Below are 14,139 nucleotides of genomic sequence, written 5' to 3'. Positions count from 1 at the left end.
CGACTGTGTTTCCTTTAATACCATCGTTAGTTAGAAACTGATGCAAACTACGATCAAATTTACACTTTTAGAAACAAGTAATAGACGCAAACAATGGTCAACGCAGTATTCTCTCCGCTGTCAGTAATTAGATATTCCATTATTTCTTAAAAAAATATTTATAGCATTTGAAAAAAATTCTCAACAGATTGCTTAAAAAACCTACGACTGGAAGATGGAAGTTCATAACTGGATGCCTGAATACTGGAAATCTTATAATGGAACTACCAAACAAGGATTATACAGTGGACGCCTTTCACGTGGGCATTCACACTTGTTGAGAATCCTACGACCTTGGGAGGATGAATTGGGTGACTGTCACAGCAAAAGGAAAAAAATTAATTGGGAGTAACACATTTCCTATAACCTTTTCTTGGTGATTTCCTGCTTTCATTAGGTCAAAGTCTTCTTACCATCTACTGGAACTTTTGGCTTTTTTGAGAGAGTAAAAAACAGCTAAATTGCATGCAGCAGAGAATAATAGATATATTGAATATTTCTGAATCTGTCATTTATAAGTACGTAATTTTATGCTATATATATATATATATATATATATATATATATATATATATATATATATATATATATATATATATATATATACATACATACCTGGAAATTTTAATATTTTCACAGCGTTTCCATTTTCTTTCTATAACCGGTAAAAGTTTTTGAACGCCAAATCCATTAAGTACTAATCCCCTGCAGAACGCTTTTCTCAAAAGGTGATTCTGTCCTTTAGGTACACACCATCTGAAATACACTTCCCGCAAAATTCGTGTCAGAAGAGTGCTTCTTTGCAATGAACGTTTCGGAGGTTTCCGTACTCCCTTTCAACAATACGCTTTTATGCTAGTTAGACTTTACACGATGTGCATTGCTTTCACGATGCAGGCAGATGGTGAGGGGTTTCTGTTTGCATATATCTACTTAGCTAAGGCTGATTGTGCAATTTCCTAATCAGTAATTATATATCTATATACAAGTTAGAAACAATCAACACACAATCACGTGTGGAACAGAAATAAATTTCTGACTCACATCGGGATCGAACCCAGGTCCTGATGTGAGTCAGAAATTTATCTATATATAAGTATGCATATATATATATATATATATATATATATATATATATATATATATATATATATATATATATATATATATATATATATATATATATATACAATGCGTGTGTTAATCTGTCAATGCATACATGTAAACATGCATCCAAAATACCAATACACACACATATATAAATATATATATATATATATATATATATATATATATATATATATATATATATATATATATAATGTGTGTGTATGTGTGTGTGTGTGTGTGTGTGTAAAGCTAAAAATGTAAATGTACTGCAATCTCATTTCCGTTACACTTCTTGCTCGTGTAAAAGTTTGATACTTTTTTTGGACTAGAAAACAACTTCTAAATTACAAAAGAAAGGTCGCGACTCTGGATTCAGCTCGTCTATGAAGGTTACCTGGGATACGCCCACCCAAGGATGCAGTCAATGGGTATAAATACCCGAGCAGAAAGCAACTAGGGTACAGAACTGCTTCAGCATTACAACCCTCCAACCATGAACGCCCTTCGCTCAATCGTAGGTTTATTTTGTTCCATTCACTTTCACATAAGAAATTCCTCTCATTAACTGCAACACCCCAGTTTATTCAGCCTCTTATGTACACTCCCAAGCAATATGTTGTCTGAATATTCTCATAAGTCTTAGATATCAATTTCATCAAAGAAGGTTATTCAACGAATTTCCTTAACACCATTGCATAAAGAATATTAATGATTCATTTTTATATTCATTTAACATAAGGGGCCCATTAAAGACAAAGTAAAAAATCATTGCAATCTTCACTCACATATAACTCCAAATAACTAGTCCCTCTCCACTTTGTCTCTGGATACAGGTTGTGGTCGCCATTCTCATGGCTTTGGTTTACTCCACTTCCGCATTCCCTGAACCCGGTGGTATTGGCTATGGATTAGGAGGTGGATTCGGAGGAATAGGCCAGGGACTGGGAGGTGGATTTGGCCATGGACTGGGCGGTGGATACGGTGGTGTGTCTGTCATCCAGTAAGCTATCAATATTTCTCTTGCAAATTTTACTCTTATTATGAAAATGCTTTGATAAATGACAAATGCCTTCCTTGATTGTAAAATCTAATATTCTCAAGGAAAATATTGTCCTGAACTAAGTAGGAATACAAATAGAATTTGAAATGAGGGAACTAAGCAGGGACAAAATTATTAATTGTAATAAGATATAATTTACATTTACTGTATACTTGCTTACCACATCCGCTACAAGTCCAATTCTCATCTTCCGTTGCATCACAGACCTGTGGTAAAGAAAGTCGTTACCGTCAGCAAAGGATTCGGACACGGAGGATTAGGAGGAATTGGAGGATTCGGAGGAATTGGAGGCTTTGGAGGACTTGGAGGATTCGGCGGACGTTACGGTGGCTATGGATGGTAACATAGCAAATTATATAACGAATAAAAACGTAATAAACTAATATGAATCCGTTTTAATGCTTTTGTTTATCCTAACAGCAAAACCTCAAAACCAGTGGTATAAAATATTGTCAGCAAAGGAAACTGTACGTTGAGTAACTTATAACCTACAGTATACCCTTGTTGGAATGGGAGTATGTCATCCTTAGCTAAAAGAGTTGAAACAATATCCTTCCCAGAATGCAAACGTTAACAAATACAAGAATTTTGTTTTCAATCGCCTTTAGAAGAACTCAAAGCATGCCATCTTGAATTCTTCACCCTCTTCAATTAATGATTTTAGAGAATCAAATTAATGCATGTCTTCTCGTGCCAGCTGCATGCATTACTTAAATTTTCCTCAAATTCAGACCAGTTGTTTTTCGTGAGTTCTTAACTATGTCGTACAATACGAAAGCGATTTCGCAACTGAGAACTTTTAAATTAAAAGAATGTAAAAAACATACAGAACCAATGTTCAGCCATAATTCTCTATAAACGAATCGTCTCAGTATGAATTCGGATAGCAAATCTCATTGCGTTTTTACTGAAAACAGAAACCGATGAAAATCAAAAAAGTAACTGCCTTATGTTTAAAACGATTGTTTCCTCAAATACCGTCGTTAGCTGCAAGTTTGTCAGTTACGATAAAATTTACCCTTTTATGAGGACGAAATAGAAAAATATTAATTCATGACTATAGCTTGTTCCAGCTGTGAGCAATTTTGTTATTATCCATTTAAAAAATTACCATTGAGTATAGACTAATTATAAAAGGCATAACATAGAGAAAGAAGGAAATGAATAAAAAAGAACAAAATAACCCGTTCACTCCAAAGTATCCATCTTTCTTCAAAGCAATCAGACATCATCTTCCAAAAGGCGTAGGATCCCTGTGGAGGATACGTCCATTGTATATATAATCCTTCGCTAGCAGTTGCTGCATAAGGCCTCCAGAAGTCTGTCACCAAACTAGAAATTTCCTTCGCTCAGCCGTCAGCTTATTTCCAAATATCTCTTGCGAAAAACTTTACATACTCGGATTTGACTTTTAACATAACTGTGGGCTTATTTCAAAGGATCTGTGCTGTTGTTTGTAGCTTTACTTCGAAGAATCGAAGGTAAACAGAATCGTATAATTTATCAAAACTACACAAAACACAAAGGATGTTAATGTTGCAAACTGTGTTTTGGGGAATCTGATAAACTCCAATTCTCTCTCTCTCTCTCTCTCTCTCTCTCTCTCTCTCTCTCTCTCTCTCTCTCTCTCTCTCTTTCACAGGCACATGCATATAGCAGCCTCTTAATAACTTAAAATTATCTATTCAAAAAAATTTATATAAAACTCTTTTTAGAATCATCTAAATGAACGAAAATCTTTTTTATAACTGATCAGTGTTAACTGCGGTGAAACTAAAGGTAACTTGACCTCATCCCCCTTCAATTACTTTAGGGCTGAAATCCAACCTTCTTTCATTTTTACTCATTTCTAAAGATTTATGAAATAAACTTACAACTGAACGAAGGAAGTTCATGATTGGATGCCTGACTTCTGATACAACTGAACTGGAACTACCGAGGACGGATCATGGAAAGGACGCGTTTCCCGTAGGCATTCATACTTATTGGGAATCAGACGCCCTTGGGAGGGTGAGTCGCCTGATTACCTCAAAAAAGTTAATTGAGAGTAACAATATTCTTTTTTATCTGCTCTTTATAATTTCCTGCTTTCATTAGATTAATGTCTTACTATCAATACAGGAGTTGTATTTTTGTCAGATAATACAAAACCACTAATTAGCATAAATCAGAGCATAATGCACACATTAAACATATGCATATTTGTCATATACAAGTACATCATTCATATCAATTTGTAAAAACTTATATTTTGAGACAACAAAACTAAAAATTCTAAGTATAGACTCAAATTACTCTTCAAAAATTTTACTGGGTTTCAATTTTATTTCTATAACGAGAAATGGTATTTGATGACAAAACTCATCAAGTAGTGGGTCCCCTTTAGAATGCTGTTGTCAAAAGGAAGTTCCACCCTTCAAGAAGATACCATTAGGAAAACGCTGATCTTTTTCGAGGCTGCCTATCTGAGGATGCCATAATGTGCCTTGCAACAATAATCTTCTAAGGTATTTAGTCTACTCACTGATGTTCAATTAAGTTCTTTGAACTTAATTGAAAAAAACATGATTAACCAACTAAAATATACAACAGTATATTGAAAGGAAATGTTCATATATATAATATATATGTATAAAGATGTATGCATATATATAATATACGTGTATAAACATACATACACGTACACCCACCCATACACACACATATATAATATACAGTATATTATACACACACACACACACACACACACACACATATATATATATATATATATATATATATATATATATATATATATATATATATATATATATATATATATATATATATATATAATTTAACGTCGTCCACCTGAGAACTGAGAATGCCACTCTGTTCTTAGCTCCCACAGAGTTAGGTAGTAAACGGTCTGATATTTTTATTTTGTTTTACATTTTTAATATTTCTAACTTTATCAATATGTTTAAGTGACTTTTAGTATTTGTTTTAGTTTAATTTCAAAAGTATATATATATATATATATATATATATATATATATATATATATATATATATATATAATACATATATATATATATATATATATATACACACACACACATACATACATAAAATAAGTAGAAACCTCTGAGTGTACTGATACTGCAATCTCATTTCCGTAAACACTTCTTACTAAGATAAAAGTATGACATGTTTTTTGGACTTGAGAGCATCTCCTCAATTACAAAAAAGAAAGCTTACCACTTTGGATTCAGCTCGTCTGAGAAGGTTACCTGAGAAACGCCCACCCAAGGACGCGCTCAGAGGATAAATACTCGGGCAGAAAGCAACGAGGGTACAGTACTGCCTCAGCATCACAGCAGACTTATCAAGCAACCAATCTTCCAACAATGAACGCCCTTCGCTCAATCGTAGGTTTATTTTGTAGTATTCATTTTCTCAAAAGACATTCCAGTCATTAACTGAAAATACCCCGTTGATTTATTTTCTTATGAATACTCCTAACCAAGATGTTGTCTTAAAGAAAGAACAAGAACATGAATTCCTAAATAATACACTATTTTGCATATTCATACATTTAGATATCAACAGTATCTTTCACAGAAGTTTATTCAACGACGTCCCTTGATACAATGACATTGAGAATATTCATTATTGCATGGTAGTATATCATATAAGATAAATGATCGGTAAAAAAAAACCGGTAAAGAGATCCATCTTTGCAATTTCACTGACATGTAACTCCAAACAACTGATCCCTCTCCACTTTGTCTCTGTATACAGGTTGTGGTCGCCACTCTTATGGCTCTGGTTTACTCCACTTCCGCATTCCCTGAACCTGGTGGTATTGGCTATGGATTAGGAGGTGGATTCGGTGGAATAGGCCATGGATTGGGAGGAGGGTTTGGCCATGGATTAGGTGGCGGATTCGGCGGAGTTTCTATAGTCCGGTAAGCTATCAATATTTCTCTGGGAAATATTCCCCTTAATATTAAGTTGTTTGGATAATTGACAGATACATTCCTCGATTTTAAAATCCAATATATTAAGATAATTATACTGAACTAAGTATATAATGAAATGACTTAAGCAGCAACTAAAGGCATAATTATAAAATTAAATAATTCACATTTACGGATTATCGTATCAGGGGTAAATCTAATTCCCTTTTTCCGTTACATCACAGACCTGTGGTAAAGAAAGTCGTTACCGTCAGCAAAGGAATCGGACACGGAGGATTCGGAGGAATTGGCGGATTTGGAGGAATTGGAGGATTTGGAGGACTTGGAGGATTCGGAGGACGTTATGGTGGCTATGGATGGTAACACAGTAAATTATAAAACGAATAAAAAAATAATAAACTAATTTAAATTCACTTAAATGATTTTCTTTATCCTAATATTAGAAAGTGAAAACCACTGGTGGAAAATATTGTCGTTATAAGAAACCGTAGCATAACTAACTAAAAACACATACCATTATTGGAATGAGCGTGTCACCCTTAACTAGATATAGAGTATAACTTTAAATTATCAAATGGGTGTAGCTACTGCCTTAAAGAGGGAAAAAAATGTTGATAAGTACAATCTTTTTTATTCGAGTGTCCACAGAATTCTTCCGAGAATACTATCTGGGATTTTCCAGACACACCAAATAAATTTTCAAGAGGATCAAAATTATGTCTTTTAATGCCAGGTGGATTCAAAACTGAAATTTTCCTCAAAATTCACTCTAGTTCAGTGGTTCTCAAACTGGGGGTAATTACACCCGTGGGGGTAATGAAGCCGTTTCTGGGGGGTAACGAGGCACTTTCTTACATAGAAAATGCATTAGAAATTAAGCATTCCAATATTTTTCTTTCCTTTATATTGCAACTTCACATAACTGAAGAGGAATGCGGTAGGGATACTGGTGATCTATCACACCACCCTCTGCTGGGGCTAACGATACCAAAAAAATTTGAGAACCACTGCTCTAGTTGGTCTCCATGAATTCTTAAACATCTCGTATGATATGAAAACGATTTCACCCTTAAGAAGCTTCCAAATAATGTGGATATACAGATACAGAACTGCCGCTCACCTATTCTAGGAATGAATCATCTTGATATGAATTTGGAGACCAAATCTTATTACTCTTTTGGACAGAAGACAGGAACCTTTGAATAATTTAAAAATGCAGTTAATTTCTTTTTTATTCAAATACCTGATACAATTTCCTCAAATGCCATCGTTAGAAGTCGTTGCAAACTATGATAAAATTTACACCTTTATAAACAACTACCAGAAGCAAATACGAAAACGTGACGGCCGGACTTTCTCCTCTGTGTGTGATTAAGTATCCTATTAATCCTTCAAAAGAATATCTGGAGCATTTAAAACATTCCCAAAAGATTGCTTCAAAAACTAACGACTGGACGATGGTAGCTCATGATAGGATGTCTGAATTCTGGAAATCTTATAATGGGGTTACCAAACAAGGATTATACATGGACGCCTTCCCCGTAGGCGTTCACACTTGTTGAGAATCCTACACCCTTGAGAGGATGAACTGGGTGACTGTCACAGCAAAAGGAAAAATAAAAATTATTGAGAGTAACACATTTCCTACAACCTTTTCTTGATGATTTCCTGTTTTCATTAGGAAAATGTCTTGTTACCATCTACTGGAACTTTCGGCTTTTATGAGAGAATAAAAAACTAACCTGCATGCAGCAGAGGATAATAAATATATTGAATACTTCTGAATGTGTCATTTATAAGTAAGTAATTTTATTATAATTATATATATATAAATATAATTATATATAATAGAATTACTTAGTTATATATGACACATTCAGAAATATTCAGTATATCTATAATGTATATTCACATAATTTTGAAGTCTGTCAGTTGTGAAATCGCTTTCACATCATACGAGATGATTAAGTATTCTCGAAAAACTAGTCTGAATTTGAGGGAAATTTCAGGCTTAATCCGTCTGTCATTCAAAACCGTGTATTAATTTGGTTTTCTAAAAATACACGAATTTTACGAGAAGTGTATTTCAGATGGTGTCTCCTAAAGGACAGAATCCCCTTTTGAGAAAAGCGTTCTACAGGGGATCAGTACTTAATGGATTGGGCAATCAAAAACTTTTACCTGTTATAGAAAGAAAATGGAAACCCCGTGAAAATATTAAAATTTCCAGGTGTGTATATGTATATATATATATATATTATATATACTGTATATATATATTGTATATATCGTCTCCAAACGCAAAACACCTGAGTTCGACGGGTGAGTTGATGGGAGATGGTATTCACTTATACCTCTCTTGTGGCCGACTGGTTAGTGTGTCACTGTAGTCCTGATTCCTCGTCCGTCGCTGGTTCGACCCCACGGGACGGTGGACTTATTATCAACTAAAAATTCCCCTTCGGTAACATATATGAAAATATATTCCTTCCGAGGTAGAGTGAATTGGATATTAAAGGACGTTTGTAGCTTTCTGATTGTATATGAATCACGGTGATGTGATAAATAGTCATATATATATATATATATATATATATATATATATATATATATATATATATATATATATATATATATACATATATATAATTAATCAGCCTTAACTCTGCTGTAAAACTGAAGGTAACTTGACAGTTTCACTTCCAATAAGTTTACAGTAAAAAAATCAACGTTTATAGTACTTAAAAGAATTCCCTAAAGATTGCTTGAAATAAATTTACGACTGGCAAAGGAAATTCATGTCTGACTTAAGGAAGCCTCGCAAAGGAACTCCCGAAGAAGGAAATGCAATGGAAGCGTTTTCCGTAGGCTTTCAGACTTGCCGGGAATCATACGCCCTTGGTATGTGAGTTGGCTAATTGTTTCGACAAAAAAAAAAAAAAATCAATTGTGAGTAACAGATTTTCCATAACCTTTTCTAGATGACTTCCTGCTACCTTTAGGTTAACGTTTTGTCACCTTTTACTGGAACCTTTCGTTTCTTGTGACAAAAAAAAAAAAACTAAATTGATTACATCTGCGTATTTGTCTTATTATAGCAGATATTATTATCCTAATTTGCATCCATTTCTAATAAACGATATCATTTTCAGACAATAATGACTAAGATAATGGCTCTAATTACCCTTAAATTTTTCAATGGGTTTTCCTTTTCTTTCTAAACAAATAATGGTATTTTATTACCAAATTCAATTAGTAATGATTTCCCTCTATAATTGCCAAAATGTGATGCTATCCCGTTCCAAAGCACTGGCACTTTCGGAGGTTACCGAACTGAGGATGCCATATTGCCTTGCAACAGTCACATTTTCAGGTATTAATTCTTCTCATTACGTTCTTTTAACTTGGATATAATAATTCAAAATGTAGGAAAAATATATACAACCGCATACGCTATACTTGAAGGAAATTTTCATAAATCTATCTTTTTGCACACACACACATATACACATAACACTCACAAATCTATAGTCTTTATACACACACACACACACACACATATATATATATATATATATATATATATATATATATATATATATATATATATATATATATATATATATACAATATAAAGACTATAGATTTGTGAGAGGATAATGCAGTCTCATTTCCGAATATACTCCTTGCTCATGTAAAAGTCAGACGCGTACTTTGAACTTGACAGCAATTCCTACATTACAAAAAAAAAAAAAAAAAAAAAAAAAAAAAAGTTTGCCACTCTGGATTTAACTAGTCTAAGAAAGTCACCTGGGAAACGCCCACCCAAGGACGCACTCAGAGTATAAATACCCGAGCCCAAAGCAACGAGGGCACAGCACTGCCTCCGCATCACTGCAGACGCCCAAAGGAACCAATCCTCCAACCATGAACTCCCTTCGCTCAATCGTAGGTTGATTTCGCAGTTTTCGTTTTCAAAACAGAAATTCCTTTCATTAATTGAAGCTACCCAGTGAAGTTACACACAATGCCTTCGTTATAGAATTATCTGGTTGTTCACGTAGGTATTTGATATCATTACTAACTATTAAGTTTGCTCAATGAAGTTTTAACTCAGTTAAGTAAAGAATGTTAATTATGAGGTTAAAAATATAAATAAAGAGATCAGTCATTGCAATGATCACCCACAAGTAACTCCAAACAGCCGATCAATCTCCATTTTTTCTCTGGATACAGGTTGTGGTCGCCATTCTTGTGGCTCTGGTTTACTCCACCTCCGCATTCCCTGAACCCGGTGGTATTGGCTATGGATTGGGAGGTGGATTCGGTGGAATAGGCGACGGATTGGGAGGAGGATTTGGCCATGGAGTAGGTGGTGGATTCGGCGGTGTCTCTATTATCCGGTAAGCTATCAATATTTCTCTTGCAAATTTTCTTCTTATGGTTAAATTTTCTGGATAAATGACAAATACCATCCTCGATTATGAAACTCAATATTTAAAAAAAATTGTACTGAACGAAGTAGGAATTAAGCAGAAATAAAAGTTATAATAATCAAACATAATAATTTACATTTGCTGTATACTGGAGTATCATATCAGCTATAAGTCTAATTCTCTTCCGTTGCATCACAGACCTGTGGTAAAGAAAGTAGTTACCGTCGGCAAAGGAATCGGTGGGATTGGAGGATTCGGAGGAATTGGAGGATTCGGAGGACTTGGAGGATTCGGAGGACTTGGAGGATTCGGAGGACGTTATGGTGGCTATGGATGGTAACATAGCAGATATATAAAACAAATAAAAACGTAATAAACTAATATAAATCCATTTTATTACTTTTTCATCCTAATAGTAAAATGTGAAAACCAGTAACGAAATTATTATCATTAAAGGAATCTAAAGAGTTTGAGTGAGATCAATTCATTATAAAGATAAATACGCTAAATAATATAGTTTATACCATGCTTGTAAACTGCATGCAGTAAATCATCATCAATATACAAATGAAAATTACTCAAAGGTTTAACTGGAATATCTTCAGTTCATGTATACTTTTACATGCAAACTCTATTCAAATCTCATGGTGACTCCTGAAAGGCTTCTCAGATATTCTGGTTCTGAAACCTAAGTTTCACTGAAATGCTATTGGTCAATAGAACAGTACTCATTAAGGCATCCCTGTTGTGTATGGTCCATGTAAAGAAGTCCATCTTTTTTAAAGTAGAAATTTACAGGATAATTCCGGCCATTTAGTTTTCTGTAAAAGAAAACTACTGAGATGGCTTTGTCTGTCCGTCCACACTTTTTTTAACTACTGAGGCTAGAGGGCTGCACAATGGTAAGCTAATCATCTTCCCTCCAATCATCAAACATACCAAATTGCAACCCTCTAGCCTCAGTAGTTTTTATTTTATTTAAAGTTAAAGTTAGCCATGATCGTGCGTCTGGCCCCACTATAGGTGCCAACAACACAGGCCACCATCGGGCCGTGGCTGAGAGTTTCATACAGCATTATACGATGTACAGAAAACTCGATTGCGACGAAGAAACTTCGGCTCATGTTTTAGTTGTAAAGCTTTACAATCAGATGATCAACAAAAATACTCTGTGGCCAACTATAAGCCTTTTGAGGAAACTTTGAATGGCCGTATTCATTGAAGGTGGATTTATCAATAATTCAAATGTGCTCATTATAAGAAAATGTTATGGTCTTTGAATTATTCAGGACAATATGGTCATTCCAAAGGTGAGTATTGATTTCCAGTCTTTTCAAGGGCAATGCTTTCAAGCAGTGGTTCCACTTTTTAACTGCTGGTACACAACAACAATAACATTGAATTTGTTATAGTTAACTACGCTTTTATTTGTCGTATAGCTCAAAACGCCATCTTGCATAGTCACCGTAATGTCCACTTCCAAATCCTCAAATCCTTCGTATCCTCCAATTGCCCAATATCTTCCGGTTCCTCCGAATCCTCCAAATCCCCCGTATCCGATTCCTTTGCTGACAGAAACGACTTTGCTTACCACAGGTCTACGGCATGACAGAAGAGGAACATTAAACCTATGGCTAATAAGTTCTCTCGAAATATACAGCTTGGTGTAATGAAGAGTTTTATTCTATATGGCGAAGATTAATTATTATTCAACTCAAGACAACTGCACGAAAAAACAGAAGATATTTGCGTAAATTCAACAAGATATCTGTTCAGTTAGCCAAGCGATTTCATATCCACAAAATTTCCAAGTTAGGTGAAGTAAGCGTACCGAACTACAGTGATTCCGCCTAATCCACCAATTAATGCATCAACATATCCACCACCTAATCCATGAGCACATCTACCTTCCAGTCCATGGCCTATTCCTACCGAATCCACCTCCATATCCAATAGCTGGCTCAGGAAAGGCATACCAGAACTATAGCGAGAAAGAGCGACCACCATCTGTCGTATGAGACAACACCGATAAAAATGGAGATTATATTTAAAACATGTGAACTTCAAACGTTTTTAGTATCTTTTCTATTTCTTAAATAATCATCAATATCAAATTTACGCAAAAAGCCAAGCACTGGGTCCCACAGGGTCATTCAGCGCTCAAATGACCAAGCTATTTAAATCCATGGGAATCTGATTGCATGTGTAAATTTAATAACAGACAAAAGTTCAAGGAGAGCAGTTTTCACAAGAGATCTGTCCATCTATGAATTTCATTTTTTTTTTTTACCCTCTCTGTTTTGAGAGGAAGGCGCCCGCAAGCTCCTATAACCACTAGTTTATATATGCACAGAGGGACACAAACATTATATATATATATATATATATATATATATATATATATATATATATATATATATATATATATATATATATTTATATATTACATATGCAGTTTTTGTACATGAAAAAAACCCAAATCAGGAAAAATAAAGTTTGTCATTATATAGCGTTAAGACTTATAATTTCTAGTAATATTAGAAGAACAAAAACCTATTCCATAACTCAGTGGGGTAACTAAACGTAATTTGACCCTTACCGTTCATGAATTTTCCAACTGAAAATGAACACATATTACGTATTAATCCGTAACTTTTTTTTTATCTACTTTTAGTATTTTATAGTTTAACCTCTATGTATAAAATTCACTCCAGTGTATTTTATGCGAAATAACGCATTTATTATTATTATTATTTCTCACAAGACTTATCGAAATAAACTTATGAGTGAGAGAAGAAAGTTCACGACTGGAAGTCTGACCTTTGGAAACCTTAGACTGGAACTGAGCAGACGGATTAGGAAGATGACTTGGCTGGTTTTCTCGCCGAGAAAAAAAGTTACCTAGGAGTAACGCATTTTTTTCCCGCCTTTATCTAATGATTTCCTGGTTTCATTACGTTAATGTGTCGCCATATATTGCGGAAACTTTAAGCGTGTATTTATTAGATATCAATGAAATAAAATTTAAGTACAAAAACAGAGAGTAATAATTACATCCCTAATACTTGTGTAACATATTTTATATAACACAAAGTTTTCTTCAAATTTCTATCTACTTCCAACAAACGATAGTATTTTTAGATATCCTTACTGTGATTACTCTGACGAAATATTTAAATAAAGGGCTATAATTATTCTGTTTACAGTTTTCACCAGGTTTCGCTTTTCTTTCTATATGACAAAAAATGCTGTTTGACAGCCGGATTCATTATGACGTAATTTCCCGTCTAGCATACTTTAATTAAACTGACATTGGTACCCACTGGGGGAGAGCTACAATTGAAGGGCAATCTATGATCACGAACAAGGAAGTCGAATAGTATTGGGATTATGTCAGTTCTATGACAGAGCATCAGGTAAATCCATGCCATTCGAGTCGAGGGTATCATAGACCAAGAATGTGGGCTACCATGTAGGCTTAGCCTAGACTAGGGGATCTAGGTATATCCAATATAGGACATCGATCGCCCCA

The 14,139-nt window shown here is 34.3% G+C and overlaps 3 protein-coding genes across 3 annotated transcripts; all 3 read left to right on the top strand.

Annotated features, from left to right (window-relative positions):
- Positions 1-1,482: 1,482 nt before the first annotated feature.
- LOC136848456 (keratin-associated protein 19-2-like) lies at positions 1,483-2,604 on the top strand. Its single transcript, XM_067120743.1, has 3 exons — positions 1,483-1,663; positions 1,983-2,149; positions 2,414-2,604. The coding sequence occupies exons 1-3, from the start codon at positions 1,643-1,645 to the stop codon at positions 2,550-2,552; spliced, it is 327 nt and encodes a 108-aa protein (XP_066976844.1). The 5' UTR covers positions 1,483-1,642; the 3' UTR covers positions 2,553-2,604.
- A 2,943-nt stretch (positions 2,605-5,547) lies between these two features.
- LOC136848455 (keratin-associated protein 19-2-like) lies at positions 5,548-6,555 on the top strand. Its single transcript, XM_067120742.1, has 3 exons — positions 5,548-5,619; positions 5,993-6,159; positions 6,396-6,555. The coding sequence occupies exons 1-3, from the start codon at positions 5,599-5,601 to the stop codon at positions 6,532-6,534; spliced, it is 327 nt and encodes a 108-aa protein (XP_066976843.1). The 5' UTR covers positions 5,548-5,598; the 3' UTR covers positions 6,535-6,555.
- Positions 6,556-9,802: 3,247 nt separating this feature from the next.
- LOC136848453 (keratin-associated protein 19-2-like) lies at positions 9,803-10,978 on the top strand. Its single transcript, XM_067120739.1, has 3 exons — positions 9,803-10,119; positions 10,408-10,574; positions 10,806-10,978. Exons 1-3 carry the CDS (start codon positions 10,099-10,101, stop codon positions 10,945-10,947), a joined length of 330 nt encoding a protein of 109 aa, XP_066976840.1. The 5' UTR covers positions 9,803-10,098; the 3' UTR covers positions 10,948-10,978.
- The last annotated feature ends 3,161 nt before the right edge of the window (positions 10,979-14,139 follow it).

This window comes from Macrobrachium rosenbergii, chromosome 19, assembly GCF_040412425.1.
Source record: "Macrobrachium rosenbergii isolate ZJJX-2024 chromosome 19, ASM4041242v1, whole genome shotgun sequence".
Lineage (NCBI taxonomy): Eukaryota > Metazoa > Arthropoda > Malacostraca > Decapoda > Palaemonidae > Macrobrachium > Macrobrachium rosenbergii.
Note: the sequence above shows the minus strand (reverse complement) of the source record. Positions and strands in the feature narration are given on the sequence as shown.

What these genes read in the sequence shown, in the direction of transcription:
- LOC136848456 (XM_067120743.1), top strand. Translation starts at nt 1,643, where the DNA reads ATGAACGCCCTTCGCTCAATC. An exon ending in TGAACGCCCTTCGCTCAATC is followed by an intron (nt 1,664 to 1,982) that starts GTAGGTTTATTT and finishes CTCTGGATACAG; the next exon opens with GTTGTGGTCGCCATTCTCAT. An exon ending in GGTGGTGTGTCTGTCATCCA is followed by an intron (nt 2,150 to 2,413) that starts GTAAGCTATCAA and finishes GTTGCATCACAG; the next exon opens with ACCTGTGGTAAAGAAAGTCG.
- LOC136848455 (XM_067120742.1), top strand. Translation starts at nt 5,599, where the DNA reads ATGAACGCCCTTCGCTCAATC. An exon ending in TGAACGCCCTTCGCTCAATC is followed by an intron (nt 5,620 to 5,992) that starts GTAGGTTTATTT and finishes CTCTGTATACAG; the next exon opens with GTTGTGGTCGCCACTCTTAT. An exon ending in GGCGGAGTTTCTATAGTCCG is followed by an intron (nt 6,160 to 6,395) that starts GTAAGCTATCAA and finishes GTTACATCACAG; the next exon opens with ACCTGTGGTAAAGAAAGTCG.
- LOC136848453 (XM_067120739.1), top strand. Translation starts at nt 10,099, where the DNA reads ATGAACTCCCTTCGCTCAATC. An exon ending in TGAACTCCCTTCGCTCAATC is followed by an intron (nt 10,120 to 10,407) that starts GTAGGTTGATTT and finishes CTCTGGATACAG; the next exon opens with GTTGTGGTCGCCATTCTTGT. An exon ending in GGCGGTGTCTCTATTATCCG is followed by an intron (nt 10,575 to 10,805) that starts GTAAGCTATCAA and finishes GTTGCATCACAG; the next exon opens with ACCTGTGGTAAAGAAAGTAG.